This window comes from Zeus faber (assembly GCF_960531495.2).
Source record: "Zeus faber genome assembly, chromosome: 5".
NCBI lineage: Eukaryota > Metazoa > Chordata > Actinopteri > Zeiformes > Zeidae > Zeus > Zeus faber.
In genome coordinates, this window is record NC_137192.1 from 18732951 (window position 1) to 18750574 (window position 17624).

A 17624-nucleotide genomic window follows, 5' to 3' on the forward strand; every position below is an offset into this window, starting at 1 on the left:
TGTATATTGATATATTGATTATTCATATATCTGACTAGGACATACAGTACACCTTAATCTAATCCATATCACATCAGCTTTTGCCGACGCCCTTGACCGAGGCCTTGGCTCTACAGCTGGAGTTGTACCCCGGGCTGCCCGCCGCTCCTAAATGGTTAGGATGGGTGAAATGTGGAGGACACTTTTCCCTCCTGGACATCAATAAAATGACTCCTCTTCTTTTTCTTCAATTTCTTCAAGGGCACTAGACTTAAAGGGCTTTGAGAACAGTGATATTGAGACAATTTGTCCAGAGAGCTCATGCCCAAAAGATATTATGTTTTTTGCAGCACTTACACCATCACACAGCACCAGAGCCGAAGCACTTTTCTTAATCGCATGCATCAATAGCATCATCTTGAGCCATTAAGCCAACTAGTAATGCCAACAAACACACACAAACGTACACACACACACACACACACAAACAGCGGAGATTGCGGGAAGTATGGGTGAGATTGTCAGTGCTAATGTGATCAAGGCGCTATCAAAGAAACAATATGTCCTCTTCAAGGGATTATTTGTCTTAAGCGAATATATCATTTATTTGCGTGTTTGTGTGTGTGTGTGTGTATCCTCCAAGCCAAAGAGTTTTCAATTGAACAAGTTGGCCCCCAAAAACAAAAATGGATTTGTACATTGCTTTTGAAATATCCAACTAAGATTCAGGAGGGAGGTAATAGCAGCCGTCCTCCCCTCGCTTTGCCCTTTATCTCCTGAGGGATAAACCAGGTACAACAGAGAGGGAGCCAATTAGTCAGGATGTACATTCATAAACAGGAACAGACCAAGCAAAAGGTTAGAGGGAAATGGTGAGAGAGCACAAAACGGTGAATAGAAATAAAGAAAAATACAGAGACGGAGAGAGAGAGGCAGATAGGGTGGAACAGAGAAATAATTGATCTCACCTGATGAAGAGCGGTGAGGCCATCTTCGTTACAGAGATCTGGACTCACATTGTTCTTCAACAGGTAACGGACTGACGGAAGATCACAGAGAAAGAAAAACATTTCATTAAAAATAACATTATTATTTACAATAATGATAATAATCGTTAAATCAAGATAATTGTTTTTTAATTAAGAAATGTTTTTTTATATATATATATATATATATATATATATATATATATATATATATATATATATATATATATATATATATATATATCGAAATATTTTGGAATTCAGTAAATAAAAAAAATCATACTAATTAATAACGGAAATTTATTTTTTCTAATTTATCCTAAAATTAAGAGTCTGTTTTTTTGAACACTGCCTGAGTGATATTGGAATGATTGTCTTTATTTTAAAGGAATGTTCTTGAGCATTATCGCTGACCAAATAAGAAGGTGTCACAGCACTAAGATCTAATAAACAGGCTCCAAACTCACAAAGCAACCACGATACAAAATACACTGTTGCACAGGAAGTGATGTACCCGTCTTTTAACAATAGCACTGAGCAATTTCGTTGACTAAACAATGGTTTGTCCTGCTACCTGCATTTTCTACTGCCGATCACAAGTTATTGCTTATTTGTTTCTCTGAGTAACATTGTCTAATTGCTGCTTTCTGGGCCAGGTCTCTCCTGTGAGCGAGATTCTGAGAATAACCAGATAAAATAAAGGTAAAATAAATAAATGTATCATTAAAATGCTATGCTCCCATATCATCCATTTTAAATCCTCCATTGAAATGATTGCAGCAAAACAGATCACGAATTAGAGCAATCTCTGAGGCTTCTAAAGTGGTGGCTACGGCGCTTAACTAATCTAGATAACACACTATTGATCCCGAGGGAGCGGGCAGGAATCCAGGTGGTCCATGGCTGGAGCATGTAAACCCCTGCTTAACCCCCTCCACCCTGATGACATCACTGATCACTCTGCCATCCATTAATCACATCACATCACATCACATCACATCACATCGAGGTAATGCCCCTCTGCCACCGCACTTAAGAGTCCCAACTATCAAATTATCGGCAGTGCCAGGACGTTATCCAACTGACCTCGGAAAAAGGAAACAGGTGGTTGTTGTGTGTGTGTGTGTGTGTGTGTGTGTGTGTGTGTGTGTGTGTGTGTGTGTGTGTGGGGGGGGGTTTGGCAGATGATTTAACGCTGCTTTGGGATTACACTATTTGTCTGCCAGTAGTCTGAACACAGTGAACAGATGCACGCCGGGAACCTAGTTCACAGAATATCAGTTCTCGCCGCCCGCTCTGTCCCCAAAAGTTATACGAGAGCTGCTGGCAAACTGAATAGTGGTGGTGGTGGTGGATGGTGGTGGCACACGTCATTTTGGCAGCGTTGACTCATTGCTTTCATTTCGCAGAAAGCAACAATAACAATAATACCAACAAAGGCAATAATACCAACGAGGGGGAAAAAAAAAAACGGAAAAGGAGGCGTGAGGGCTGAATCGAGTTGTTGTGCGGTGAGCTGTAAGCTGAAACAGGGATGGGAGACGAGAGAGAGAGAGAGAGAGAGAGAGAGAGAGAGAGAGAGAGAGAGAGAGAGAGAGAGAGAGAGAGAGAGAGAGAGAGAGAGAGAGAGAGAGAGAGAGAGAGAGAGAGAGAGAGAGAGAGAGAGAGAGAGAGAGAGAGAGAGAGAGAGAGAGAGAGAGAGAGAGAGCGAGAGCGAGCTGGGATAGTTATGGCATCTGCCGCATCTTCTATCATCACTATAATGGTCAGACAGATATGAACTGTGGAGCTATGCTGCATACAATCGTACACAAACATGGCCGTAGACGCCGCACGCACACAGACACAGACACAGACACACACACACACACACACAGATTAATTTTCGGATATATTTGGGATATTACGTAACATTAGCATACACTTTGGCATCGCAGCCATCTGCCTGTATTGGGCTTACAACTTCTGTTTCATATTGGGCTGAGGTTCACTTTGGAGTACATATATTTAATCTTTAATCTTTTTAAAGAGAGACCCGAACAAATTAAGATGCACAAAAGCAAAAATAACATTCAATCTTAAATCACAGAATCACTTTTGTCAAAAATCTCAGTAATTAAAACTTAATAATAATAAGGAATAAGAAATAACTGGAATATTTTCTTTACAGCTGATTTAGCTACATGCGAAAGGAAACATCTACATTTCTTTTGGCAATATTGATCCATCTGCGTATTTAGATTTAGATACTCCGATTGATCACCAAAAGACGAATGCGCTTTTTGGCCTGTGCCCCGATACAGGCAGGTCAAAGGTCAAAGCACAGGGTTAAAGATGTCACCATGGTTCCCACAACAAGAGTAGAACAGACTTTCCAACAACTACATTATCTTATTCGTCTCATTATGCACACATCATTTTATTACATTTTCCCCAAAGAAATGCAGGATCATTATAGTTCATTTTAGCTCCACCATCCACCACCAGCCCATCAACCATTAGCCATTAGCCCTTCACCCATTTTTTCCCCTTCATCGCGTGTGAACATCTACGCATTTTACCTGAATAGGAACCGTGGAAAAACATCTTTTGAAAGCTTTCAAAAGCAGCAGGATGGCTGGAACCCCTCTAAGATCTCTGTGCATTTGTCATCAGAATTAGAAATTGGAATCTGTTTATTCCCCAAGTGTGTTTTCACGCACTTAATTCAGCACATTCACTCCCTTGTTTTGATAAACGCTTTGCTTTCATTCATTTATAGGTGTTGCTTATTTCGCATAATATTGTCTTTAAAGACAAAACACATCTTCAAGGATATAAATCCAGCTCCACTTTACGAAGCCGACACTTACGTCGTAAAAGCTGATCCTAAATTCTAACCAAGAGAAAACAGCTTGCAAACAGCAGCTGGCAATGGTTTGGTAAACTCGTGTGAATAAAGCAATTAATCTGATTACGGCGCTGTTGATTAAGATCATGTTTTTGGAGGGGAACAGTGTCATCACTGCTAAGTTCCATGCTGTCTCTTTTGCTTTGATTTTAAAAAACAAATCATACAGGTCGGCAGTTTCACACTGAATCAGCCGAGCGGAATTTTATTTCAGGATGAGACTCAGTGGACAGTGTATTAATATTCTTCTCGACACACACACACCGATATCACACGCGCAAAATACCTATGTGAGACAAGGGATGTTGCTGTGTTTAAGATAGCTTGTGTACACTCTTTTTCAATGCATACACTCGCGATGTGCATCCTCGTAAACCTGCCTCTCTGTGTGTGTGTTTTACTATACTTGGGAGGACCGAGTCTCCGAATTGACAATTTTGGATTAGAAGTGCGCCAGAAAATGGGACCTCACTTACCAGGTGTATTTACTCAGTCCTCGCTTTGATACCAGTCCAAGAATGTGTGTGTGTGTGTGTGTGTGTGTGTGTCCTTTTCTGCATCAGACCCGTTGGTCTCGCCCAGACTGATGTGTAAATGAATTATATTCCCCAGGTTGTGTGAATGTGGAGAACCAATCGTGAGGTGACAGCTGCCAAATGGCTTCTGTCAGCGCTCAGGAGTCAGATAGCTCAGCGCGACCCAAAGTGCACAAGGGTCCACACACACACACACACACACACACACACACACACACACACACACACACACACACACACACACACACACACACACACACACACACACACACACACACACACACACACACACACACACGCGGTGAGTCTGGGAAATTAAGCATTTTGATATATGCATTGGAAAAACCGGAGGAGCAACTGTGACCGAGATTGACAAATACACACAAACGGGCAGAGCGGGCTAACACACCAACCTGTGCATGGTGATATGCACAGGTTGTGTGCATATCACCTGTGTGCTGTGTGCTGCAGCTCATGCAATTGGGATGAAATTGGGATCTAAATTATGATGTGCTGAGAATAATCTGAGACAACAGCCGCAGGGGAAGCCAGGCCACATCACCGGTGGAACATAAAGATGGAGTGTTTCCACTTTGTAACGGTTTCCTGTTTCATTTGTTTCCACTGTTTACGTATTGTTTTCGCCTCGAGTCTTTCGGGCCGTTCAATAAAGGGCTTTTTGAGTCAAAACCCTCTCACTCTTTCCTTTGACTCGTCCTATTATTTTACAGTCACTGCGTTTGTGTTATCATGTGTGAAAAATAAGAGAGAAAGCGATACGCAAAAGAGAAAAACAAGCACGACAAACTTTGCTCCCGAAAAACCAGTCAAGACGGGGGCCCCGGGGGTCATGCTTTTTAGAAGAGGTTCCTCAAAGGACACAAAGAGTCGTATACAAACAACTCAAGCATGCCAACGCGCGTCCAACAAGTTGTCTCCCGCTGGAAGCTTGACGGCTCAAACTATGTCTTTAAAAATAGAAAATAAAAGAAAACCAACAACAACAGCAAAGAAGAAAAAAACATCCCTCGAAAAAATCTGGTTCTGGTCGTTAGCAGCAGTGAAGAGGCTTCCAGACACATTTTGTCATGTCTGGTTACATTTTGCTTTCACCTTTGAGTCTGAATGTAACAAATGAGTCAAAATTCCAGAGCGATTTTTCACCTAATACTTTTTGTTGTCGTCCCCCTCCAGCCGGTTTATGTTCATGGTGATAGTAATGAGTGAATACTGCAAAGTTAACGCCAATCAGCCACAACATTAAAACCACTGACGGGTGACATGAATAACATTGAGTATCCGGTTCTAGTGGCACCTGTCAAGGGGTGGGATATATTAGGCAGCAAGTGAAGTTCTTGAAGTTGATGTGTTGGAAGCAAGAAAAATGGGCAAGTGTACGGATCTGAGCCACTTTGACAAGGACCTAATTGTGATGGCTAGAAGACTGGATCAGAGCATCTCCTAAACAGCAGGTCTTGTGGGGTGTTCCCGGTATGCAGTGGTTAGTACCTACCAAAAGTGGTCCAAGGAAGGACAACCAGTGAACCAGCAACAGGATCATGAGCAACCATGGACTCATCGATGTTCATGGGAAGTGAAGTCTAGCCTGTCTGGTCTAAACCCACAGAAGAGCTACTGTAGCACAAATTGCTAAAGAAGTTAATGCTGCTGTGATAGAAAGGAGTCAGAACACACAGTGCATCACAGCTTGATGTGTATGGGGCTGTGTAGCTGCAGACCGGTCAGAGTGTCCATGATGACCCCTGTCCACCACCGAAAGCACCTACAATGGGAGCGTCAGAACTGGACAATGGAGCAATGGAAGAAGGTGGCCTGGTCTGATGAATCACGTTTTCTTCTACATCATGTGGATGTCCGGGGTTAGGGTCCGATCAATGGAGCATCTGTGGGATGTGCTGGAACAACAAGCCTGATCCATGGGGGCTCCACTTGCAACTTCCAGGACTTAAAGGATCTGCTGCTAACGTCTTGGTGCCAGATACCACAGGACACCTTCAGAGGTCTTGTGGAGTCCACGCCGCCACGGGTCAGAGCTGTTTTGGCAGCAGAAGGGGGATCTACACAATATTAGTGATTATTAGTGGTGGTTTTAATGTTGTGGCTGATCGGTGTACTTCACTGAGTTAGAGGGAGGGAGGAAGTGACTGATAAGAAAGAGGAAGTGTTGAAGACAAAGCTGAAGAATACCACAACACACGACATTGACAAGTCATGAAAAATGTTGCTCAGTGAGAGAGGAGACAAAGACAAAGTATGGGAGATAGGAGATAGGAGAGAGAGAGAGAGAGCGATAACGAGAGAGATTGGAAAAGAGAGTTGGAGTTTATCACGCAGGGCGATTCCTATCGGTTTCGGAACAGCCAAAGACACACACACACACACACACACACACACACACACACACACACACACACACACACACACACACACACACACACACACACACACACACACACACACACACACACACACACACACACACACACACACAAAACTCACATTTTCACCCCCCTAGCAAACAGAGTCACGAATGCAAACACACACATCCAAACACAATGCACACACTAGATATATACAAACATCAAAAACACATCCACATCAAAATAAACACAGACACAAAACACACAGACACAAAACACAAAGACACACACACACAGAGACACACACACGGAATGTTTCAGAGTCATTCTCTCCAACTTTGAAGGGTCGCCATGGCGATTATCTAGCATCTCCCCACACACACACACACACACACACACACACACACACACACACACACACACACACACACACACACACACACACACACACACACACACACACACACACACACACACACACACACACACACACACACCCCCCCCCCCCCCCCCCCCCCAGACCCAGTGAGGGAACGTTGCCTTAAAATCTCCTGGATGTTTTCATGGGCGGGACCGTGAATTCCCATCGAGGGAGGAGAGAGGGGGAGAGGAGACTGGAGGGAGGGAGGGAGGGGAGCTGGTGGTGCTACTCCACCAGTTCCTCACCCAAAGATAAAAGTAAACATCAAATAAACAAGCGCACGGGAAGCCAAGCCCACCCTTCCTTCCATCTATCTTGGAAAGCCTTCGCAACAGTGTGTGTGTGTGTGTGTGTGTGTGTGTGTGTGTGTGTGTGTGTGTGTGTGCGCGTGTGTGCACGTCTGTGTTGCATCAGTGACTGGTTTATTTTTGTGGGGGGGGGGGGATCTGCTGAAAACTGCCAAAAAAGACTGGAAAAGGGATGTTCGAATGGAGAGATGATGATGATGATGACACACGTCTGAAAATGCCGTGAGCACAAAGCATCTGTCACCCTCCATCAGCATCCACCCCAACATGCTGCGTTCCAAGGTTGTTCTTTTATTTTCTTCTTCTTTAAGTTAATGTAAGTGCTACTTGGATTGATCATGATTTGATATATATTCTATGTTCTGTAATTCCCTGGGAGAGCCACACAATTAAGCCACTTTTTGTTTGGCCACTCTCCCCTTTTTGCCTCTTTTCCTTTTGCCCCCATCTGTCCTGTATTTTCTTAAATGCTTATCACTAAAGTAAACTAGTCTCGCAACGTTGCGGCCGAGCCACGGGCCCAACCCAGCTCCTCGTACGCAGCGAGGATCTCTTCTGCGAGGTCCACCGGGAACGCTCATTTCTGTTTTAACGGCAAAATCACGCGCAGCACACGGGGCGAGGGATTTTCTCCTCTGTGGTTTCAAGCGAGGGATGCTGGGTCAAACTTTGGGCGTTGTCTCCCCAGAGCCACCGTGATGCAGATTTGCAGGTGGGGAGAAGTCTGAGTGCGGATTGCGTTTTAAGAGCCTCCGTGTGATCTCTCACACAGACACAGACACACACACATCCACACCCACCCACCCACCCACCCACCCACCCACCCACCCACCCACCCACCCACCCACCCACACACACACACACACACACACACACACACACACACACACACACACACACACACACACACACACACACACACACACACACACACAGCAGAGGCGCAATGGACTTTGTTTTAAGTGCTGCGTCTCTCTTTTCTTTACGGCCTCTGGTGCGTTGGAACGGCTGCCACACTCTTTATCCCAGCGGTTCTCAACGTGAGGTCTGGGGACTCCCTGGGGTCCTTCAAGGCAGTCCCCAGTAAAATTATTAATAGTTAAACGTCAACATTATTTAGTTTAACCTATTACAGAAAACAAACAATAATGCTTTTGATCCTAGTTTCACTGTTATCTGTCTCTAGAGGAGAGGCAGATAGGGAAGTATGGACGAAATAATATCTAACCAGAAAATGATCTTCTCAGATTGGGCTCCCAAAGGTAAAACCTTATCAAATGGGGTCCGTGGCCCAATGCCTCTCGAATTGAAATCCTATAAAAGCATTCACTGACAATCATTCATTGACAAGACTTTTAGTACTCATCCATACTAAAAGTTAAGGTTCATATCAATTAAGTTTGGGTCATTTTACAACATGCAAAGCAAACCTGCTTTTACAAAAAAAATAAAAATAATTTCATTTAGCTGCACTCAACGGAACAGTATGTTACCAAGTACGACAATATCAGTATTTTTATTATGCATTCTGTTTAAGTAGTTCATTTTTTACGCTGCGTTTCTTTCGTTTACCTTTCACATCTTACGTTTCTTTCTCGCGCGAAACACGGCTGTATAAGAACCGGGGGGGGGGGGGGTTCAAAGAAAACTGAGAATAGATTTCTGCCGGCGACACGCTTTTCATCAAACTCTCCCCTTTTCTGCCTTCCTGGCTCGTGTTCGCAAAAGTAGGGCGCGTGGCGAGTGTTAAAGCAGAGGGATGACATTGGTTTTAGTAGGACGTGAGGAGAGAAGATCATTGGTATAATTAGCATTCCGCCGCCTGTTATAATTATCCTGCGCATGATGAGCTATTGAGGGACTTAAATTGCATGTTCCACCGCTTTAACAGATGTACTTACTCCATACAGCGGGGCAGGGAAAGAACATAGGAACAACAAAAAAATAAATAAATACCGTGAGACAGCCGGGGGTGTTTTTACATCACTGTATATATGATAACTTGAAGCTTATACCCCCTGAAAAAACTGAATTTACATGAGTTATGCAGCGATGTTAACAGGCTCTGTTTGGAACTAGGAGGACTGCGTTGGATCCGTTAGTTTCTTCTTTTTTCCACATTTGAGGACAACACGTGAACACCAATTACACTGAAAATGTCGGGAAATCAATGCTGAATTATTCATAAGCTGTGTTTTTGGTGGAATTATCCTTTAATGGGCTCTGAAAAAGGACCTGACGATCGCGCTGATTTGATATCACGGGGTGAATATTCTCGCCCAGCGCCAGGCGAAGAGAAAACGGCGCACTGAAGACGAGAGCCTCGGAGATGTCCTGCCTGTTGAGCAGACAGACAATATTATCGCTTCGATCGGTGTCGCGGCAGAAAAGGGAAGGGGCCGAGGTAGAGGTTGAGCCGAAATCCATTTCACTCCGTTAATAAATCCTCCCTCTATACACACCGCTCGTCTATCTGACAGCCCCCAAATCTTCCGGACACGAGTCTGAAAACTACTCAAAATGCTTTCATTTTCGTTTGTTTTTCTTTTGTGACCCCTTTTTTAGGTCAGAAAACGCTTGTGACAGCAATTAGAGAGTAGGGCTGAATGATTAATCGAATTCGAACCAATTTAATAGAAAAGGCTGCGATCATTTTTGAAAAATGAACTACTTACTTTCTCTGCAACCCCCACACCCCCCCGCCCCCCCATCCCAGCCCCGCCTATATTTTATTGTTTTAGTGCGGTTGTTTTGAGCGAACCTCCACGCGGCCCCCCTGGTGAGACCCGGTGCTCTAGCCCGAGCCGTTGTGCTGCTGTACAGGGCGTGTGCTGCTGGCGGAGCCCGGAACACCTGTAGAGTCCGGACAGGGCCTCTCCCAGAACATCTGTTTTTTCTTTGTTTTTTATTTTGTTTTTTTTAACCTTTTTTGAATTAAATGAGCATAAAGCTGTCCCTGAACACACGGAGCAGCGCTCTGTGTATGCGGACGTATGCGCGCAACATTTTTATGAAAAAATGATAAATCTCTGCTGAAACACTGCATATTTATCATATTCGTTCCAAGGCTTGATGTTAAATCAATGAGTCAGTATTAAGCTGTGATTGAAGGTTTTTCTTTTTACAATTCAATAGTTAAATAAATATGTTATTATTATTAATTCATGCATCAATTCATCTAATTTCATCATAACACGTGGGCCTGGCCTACAGGAAAGATCAGTTTATACGTTGACTATGTCTATTTTTGTGTTGGTCATACTGTAGAATGATTTAAGGCTTGTGTTGGTGAATAATACAGATCATAAGGAACTTAAAAAATTTTTGCAAATTGCAATCGCAATATTGGTCGAATGGTGTGAATTTTCTTGTTTTTGTCATTTTATTATAATTATTATTATTTTGTGTATATTTATGTGTTACAATTCACATTTAGCCCAATAAGCTCCATACAACATTTTCTGATTAGTATTTATAATTTAAGAATATATCTTAGATATGTGGGGTTGCGACACCAAGGTGAAGAACGTGTTTTATGGATTTCTATCGATATCCTTCTATAGATTAGATAGAGTAACGTCATTTCACCTTTATAAATAAAGATGCTTCACATAGTTTTATGGTTCCATTTAAATTCTGTGTTTGGGAACAGTTTGTCTCTGAAGCAGTGTTACGCAGTCGATTTCAAATCGATCGAAATGAGCGTTCGATTTTCGAACTTCGAAATCACAGTCAGGTTTGCGATTCTCCCCGTATTTTTGTGGGTAATATTGTCGGACACGGTCACCATATTGGGCCGGTGGAGATCCGCCGGTGAACAAATGGAAGTGTGCGCTGAGTGGTGCGGGCCCCTCCAGAGTCCACAGCGGCTCGTCCGGCGAGCTGCACCGCACCCCTCAACGCACACTGCAACCACCCACCAGCAGATCTTGACCGCTCCAACCTGGCGGACGCTCAGCAAGTAAGGTGAGAGTTGACAACCAAGCCGATGGCGTTTAATATGCCTTTTATTACCCGCTGGCAAAAATAGCATCCGTTTTTCTGTGCTTATTTTGGTGAGTAACTTAAAACTAGGTTAAAAAGAAACTTATTGTTCATTATTCAAAAGTCTCGCGAGGTATGGTGTTTAAATATTCTCATATTTTTGTTATTATTTAAATTGAAGTTACTTATTGAGAAACAAGCGTTTTCTCTACAAATCAAGACTCGGTAGTCTAACAATGGCACAGCCGTCAGTGCTGGAAAAAAAATATACATATGTTTAAATCGAAAATCAAATTGTGGATCTTAACAATCGTGGCATGCCTACTAATTACCACTCGCATGCTTGCTAATAGGACAGAGGTGAAGACATTTAGAACGCCCATCCCCCACTGACTAGAGAGGGAGAGAGAGAGAGAGTAAAAGAAAGAACAAGTAAAACCCCAGAAACAGGCCTCAGAAGATTCAACATGCGCAGAACAGTCGTTTACAGTGAGATTAAATGTAAGAAGCAGAGTCATCACTTCAGATGCCTTTAAACTTCCAGCTCCCAGACATTCAGCGCTAGACAAATAAAAAGGGAAATTTAAAAAACATGTTTTTTCACGCTTATTGGGATTCCAAGGTTACAAGGTCCATGAATTTATTGAAATGTTTATTGAATTTTGAGCGTTCCAAGTTTTACCATTATAGCACTTTGAGCAATTCCTTCACAATCAAAACCACCACCCATGCATTTAGTGGTTTGAGCCTTCATTATCCTTTAAATCTCACGCTTTTAAAAATCCGTACCATCTAAATCCCCCAAATGTTTCAGCTTGACAAAACATCTGTTGTTACTAACCTCTGCTCAACCTGAATTGCCCAACATTGTGCAATAACTGTGTAATACCCTGTGCAATATACTGTAATAACACTGTGATAAGCTTGACTAACCATCCAGTTTGAGCATGTCCATACTGTTGCATATGTATTATTATTATTATTATTGTTATTATTATTATTATTACATACAGGAATACCCATATACTGCCACTTAGCCCTTGCCATAGCCTTTTTTTTATAATTTCTCTTAATCTGGTGCATAGGGCACATTTTGTATATGCTGTATTTAATTTATACATATCATATTTTATGTATTATGTCTTTTATATCTTTATAGTACTATATACATTTTTTGTTGTTTTTTCTTTAGACTGTAAATCATTATTTTCTATACTTTCAGTTTGCACTACAATGCACTAACTATCGGGATGACAAATTCCTTGTACTGTCCCCGAGCGCGTCCACGTACGCTGCCCACTGCTCCTGGCTGTGCCCCCGGAGGAGCAGCAGGAGCAGAGGAGCCATTTCACCGGCCACCATCAAGCATGTGCATGTGTGTGTGTGTGCAAGCATGTGTTGTGGAGTGTCGTGTGACAATTAAAGACTGTTTCTTCTTTCTGTTTTCTGTTTCTACATGAAAAATGTACTTGGTCCGATAAACAGATTCTGATCCTGAATGTATCTGGAGACAGTGGAGGAGTTATGAACGTTAGTTATTTAATTAGTTAGTAAGTTAAGATGCACGTGCTGCCTGAGCAGAACCAGACACCGTGCGTCGTCTCTACGCTAATAATGGGGCTCATTTGTCCCGCTTGGTCTGACGAGGCCTAATCCTTGCCATTTAATCCAACATGTTATCACGGGATTTACGATGGTCACGGGCGAAGGCATGCAGGCTCCTTCGCTGTGACCCAAAGTAGGGCTTGTGTGTGTGTGTGTGTGTGTGTGTGTGTGCATGTGCGTGTGCACGTGCATGTGTATGTGTATTTGCGTGGGTGTGTGTGTGCGTGTGTCTGCATGCATGTGTGTGTTTTGCGTGGCTGTGTGTGTGTGTGTGTGTGTGTGTGTGTGTGTGTGTGTGTGTGTGTGTGTGTGTGTGTGTGTGTGTGTGTGTGTGTGTGTGTGTGTGTGTGTGTGTGTGTGTGTGTGTGTGTGTGTGTGTGTGAACAGCAGGGTGCTGAACAGGCATTAGAGGATTGGTAGAGATGAATCAAGCACAACTCCCTCTGCTGTGCTGCCATTCCCTCCGCAGGCAAACCCAGCACGCTCCTGATAAGGCTGCGCAGGGCTGATGAGCTGCAAAAGACGTGTCTTAAAAGAACTGACATCCATTACAGAAATAAAACGTTATTGTATAGTACACAGAAATATTAGTATTTCGCTTTTTCACAGTTAACAAAGGTGATTTTCTTGCATTATTTCTGCATTATTAGCAGTGGTGGAAAGTAATGCACAGATACGTTGATGCTGTACTCAAGTAAATTCTTCAAGTATATCTACTTTGTATATTCCGATTTTGAGACTCTTGATTTTCACTCCACTACTCCACTCTTTATTCCATTACCTTTCTACCTCAATCACGTTATTATTTATATATGAAAAAGTGTTAAAGGCTCTGTTATACCAGTGCAAATTTGAGATAAGTAAATTTGAGAGCCTTATTAATATACTTTATATTTAAGTGGAAATGTCAATGGTACCTTCACTTTCCCTCGAGTGAATATTGACTTAAATTCGCCACAAAAACCTGACCGTTTCCCATAACAATACAGGTACTGTATAGTCTGTATCAGTAGCATTTGATGCAACATCGAAAAAGACCTACATTTCCCATTAGCCAGGCTGGCTTTGCCGAATCCCACATCCCATCCCATGCAGGAGCAGCAGCGGGGCGGCTGACGCTCTATTTGATCTCTGCCTCGGTAACCAAGTAGCTGAGCGCCATGCTTCCCGGACCGCTTTATCCCTGCCTCCGTTACCATGGAGATAGGAGTTAACTTGAGAGTCAGGGCCCTCCCAGGGGACTGTGGCAGATGTGGCGAGAAGGGAGAAGGAGATCTGGGTGAGGTCTTTAGCGGAGGGAGATGCTCAGTACTGGAAGCGCTATGGATGACCAGAGAGCGCCTATAGACTGGCCATGAGAATAGAGTGGACTCTGTAACAATAGTGAATCATGTTGTACCAAAAGAGGTCAGGGCTTAATGGCATAATGGACTTTTGGACAAGGCAGTAAGTTGGAAAAACGGTGGTAGTCCATTATTTGTCACACTTAATTGGGCGAGAAAATGTATTTTTCCCATTTTTATGGGAAATGGGGCTAAATAATCCTTGAATACTGATTATTCCACGGCCCAGTTGAACCTAGTCTTCCAAACGACTGCACCAACACGTAGCGTGATAACAGAACAATTTTAATGTTCTAGAACACTGCCCAGAGTAGCTCAGCCAATCCACTTGCATTAGCCACATCGCCTCCGATTTTTTTCTACGTCCTTTTTGCCCTGTTAATCGCAAACGCTGATGCACAACGGGGATGAGTCACCCCTCAATGTCTGGGTCGAGTCACGGAAGCTCGCATGACGGGGACGCGGCGGCGGCGGCGGTGGCGACCGCCCGGGTCACGCTCGGCCACGGCACGCGGGCAGCAGTGCCTCCCGGTGAAGTTAGGGCCCGAAGAGCGTGCTGCCGAATATTAATGTGGAGGGAGGGATGCAGGAGAGGGAAATCATGTGAGAGAAAGGGACAGGGGTAGTCGGGGGAAGAGAGGGCCGTGTGTGCCGCCGCTGGGTGTGGAGCGGGGCCCATACAAACTGTCCTAATTGAGGCCGAGAGCTGGGACAGTGCGCAAGTATACTGTGTGTACTTCAGAGGCAAACAGGTCAACACACCCACGGATGATTTGACAGAACAGACAGTTCTCTAATGTCAGCACAGCAAGACAGTCATCATTCAGCCCAAAAATAGACCTTTCTAAGCCCCTAAAATGGACTTTTGAGGTCCCCTCATTCTGGTCCACAGTAGTTGACCATAACTGGTAAAACTGTCATGTCTGTTTTGGTTCACATTTAGCCTTGAAAATTTGACTTTTCTAGGTATATAGAGAAAACGTTGATTTGATTTCTATTTTCAATTTTTATTCTGGGATTTTAACCTCGATGACAGGCGTTCAAGTCATTTTTAACGTCAAATTGTCTTGTAACGTGCCTCAAACAAACAAATTATTTTTTTTCCTCTTTACGACAATTAATGAAATCAAAGGTATTTATGAATGATATAGTAGATACAAATATATATATTACCTTCCAAAGGTGGTTCATAATTAGAGAATTTAATTCCTTATTGAAAGTGTTTTAAGATACGCTTTTGATTTTCTTTCTTTTTTTTTATCAAAATGTATGATTTTTTTTAAATCGCAACAACAATAAATACAATATTCTTATTAGAGTGTAATTAGTAGTTGAAAATCCAAATACCTCAGAATACTGAAATAAAATTGATACGATATTTTGTCCATATCCTCCCATCCTAGCGTAGAGGCGTTTTGTATTGATTATGATGAAAAGACAGACAGATGGTACGGTCTGTCCTCACTCAAGCATGTCGTGATTACAGTGGTGACGCCACACACTACCCAGGAGGGTTACTGCATGGGGTCAAAGGTCACGTCAGGTTAACCACGTGGATGCACACCACCTCCTGTCGCTGATCACCAATCAGTGCTGAGCAAGAGATCAGTCTCACAAAGTCCTAAATTACTTACTGTTTAGATGGATGGATGGAAAGACAGATCTAAAAACGGCACAATAAAGATAAACTTATGGACCTATAGTCGAGAATTACGTAGCATTGCATCACTGCCTGAGATAATTGCTTTATTAAAAAGGGACGTTCTATTTTAGTACATTACATCTATTTTCATTTGTAGTAGACTCCTCTTCTCCTCGTTTCTATCCTGCTTTGTCTTTCTTATGCCACTCAGTTCCTGCCATATGCCCGTGGGCAGCTAAGCCTATCTGGAGCCTCTGAGGAGACAGCCTTACAGCCCTAATAAGACGGCAGAGAAAGACTAAAGCCCCTCCGAGAGCTAATTTAAACACAAAATACCAGTGTGGAGGAAAAAAAAAAACACACACACACACACACACACGCACACACACAGAATCTAAATTCTCCTTCAAGGAGACGGCACTTTCTGCCTGGGAATATTTCAATTTAAAAACAAAGTTATTCTTGTCCATGTGTTTTCAGAACGATATGACAGTGGGGAAGGGAAGGCAGCCATTCAGACACAAAAAGCCACACTCTTAAAAATGGAATAAAGATCTCGAGTGTGGCTTTTCACTGCATGAATTATGTTTTTGGAGAAAGAGCAGCAATTAGAGCGGTGGGTGTTGCCGCATCAATGGCAGAGAAAATAACCTCCAAGGGTGGAGCAGAACACATGGCAGGACTTGAACGCAGCCGAAACAGTATCCAGTATCCATGTTGTGTGTGACATATTTGTTAGGAAGAGAGAGAAAATATGGACTATAAAGGATAAAAAACATGAGTGGGAAAGTGAATACAGTCATAGAGCATTGAAACAACTATTCAGATGTTTACAATAAATGCCCATAATGGTATCAATGCCAATATTATATCTATGAATATTACTATCTAGATATTCATTGTCCTGTTTTTATTATCTGTCTTAATTGAATTGGGTATTCCTACATATTAATATGAATACATTAAGAAGTGCTTAAATTCATGGATAGAACCCATTTCTGATCAAAAATGCCAAACCATCAAATCATAACTCACGGTTTCTGGATCAACTATTGGCAGCTGCAAAGGTTTTTGCCCATACATTAACATTAATCAAATCCTCTAAAAACACAAGTTTATAAATAAGTCGATAAGAAGTTGGAGGAATTTCATCAATAATAAAATAAAATATACAGTAGAGTGTGTACTCGAACGCTCATAACAAAATCCCCAAATTAATCGACCAATTATCTAACATCTCATTGGCCCGCCGTTTCACACAGCACAGAAAAAGAAAATCTGAAATCCACAACAAATTCATAATGCAAACAAATGCATCTTAAAAAAAAATAATAATAAATAAAATCATACTTTTATGTATTAATACCTTGGGAAAGCTAAAAATCAAGATCTGCTTTCATTGAGTCTATAACATTTCAAACAAGAAATGGTCAGTTCAGTCAATGTCACATGTTGTGCACGCCGGGACACACACATTTGTGCGTGACTGTGTGTGTGTGTGTGCGTGACTGTGCATGCGTGCGTGCGTGGAGTCAAGCTATTGTGATTG

The 17624-nt window shown here is 42.6% G+C and overlaps 1 protein-coding gene across 1 annotated transcript in view; it reads right to left on the bottom strand.

Annotated features, from left to right (window-relative positions):
• Positions 1 to 17624, bottom strand: part of ppp1r16b (protein phosphatase 1, regulatory subunit 16B) — a 79622-nt gene that overhangs the window by 35531 nt on the left and 26467 nt on the right. The window contains exon 3 of the mRNA XM_080000270.1: positions 948 to 1018. Within this exon, the coding sequence (XP_079856396.1) occupies positions 948 to 1018 (71 nt within the window). The remainder of the gene's footprint in view (positions 1 to 947; positions 1019 to 17624) is intronic.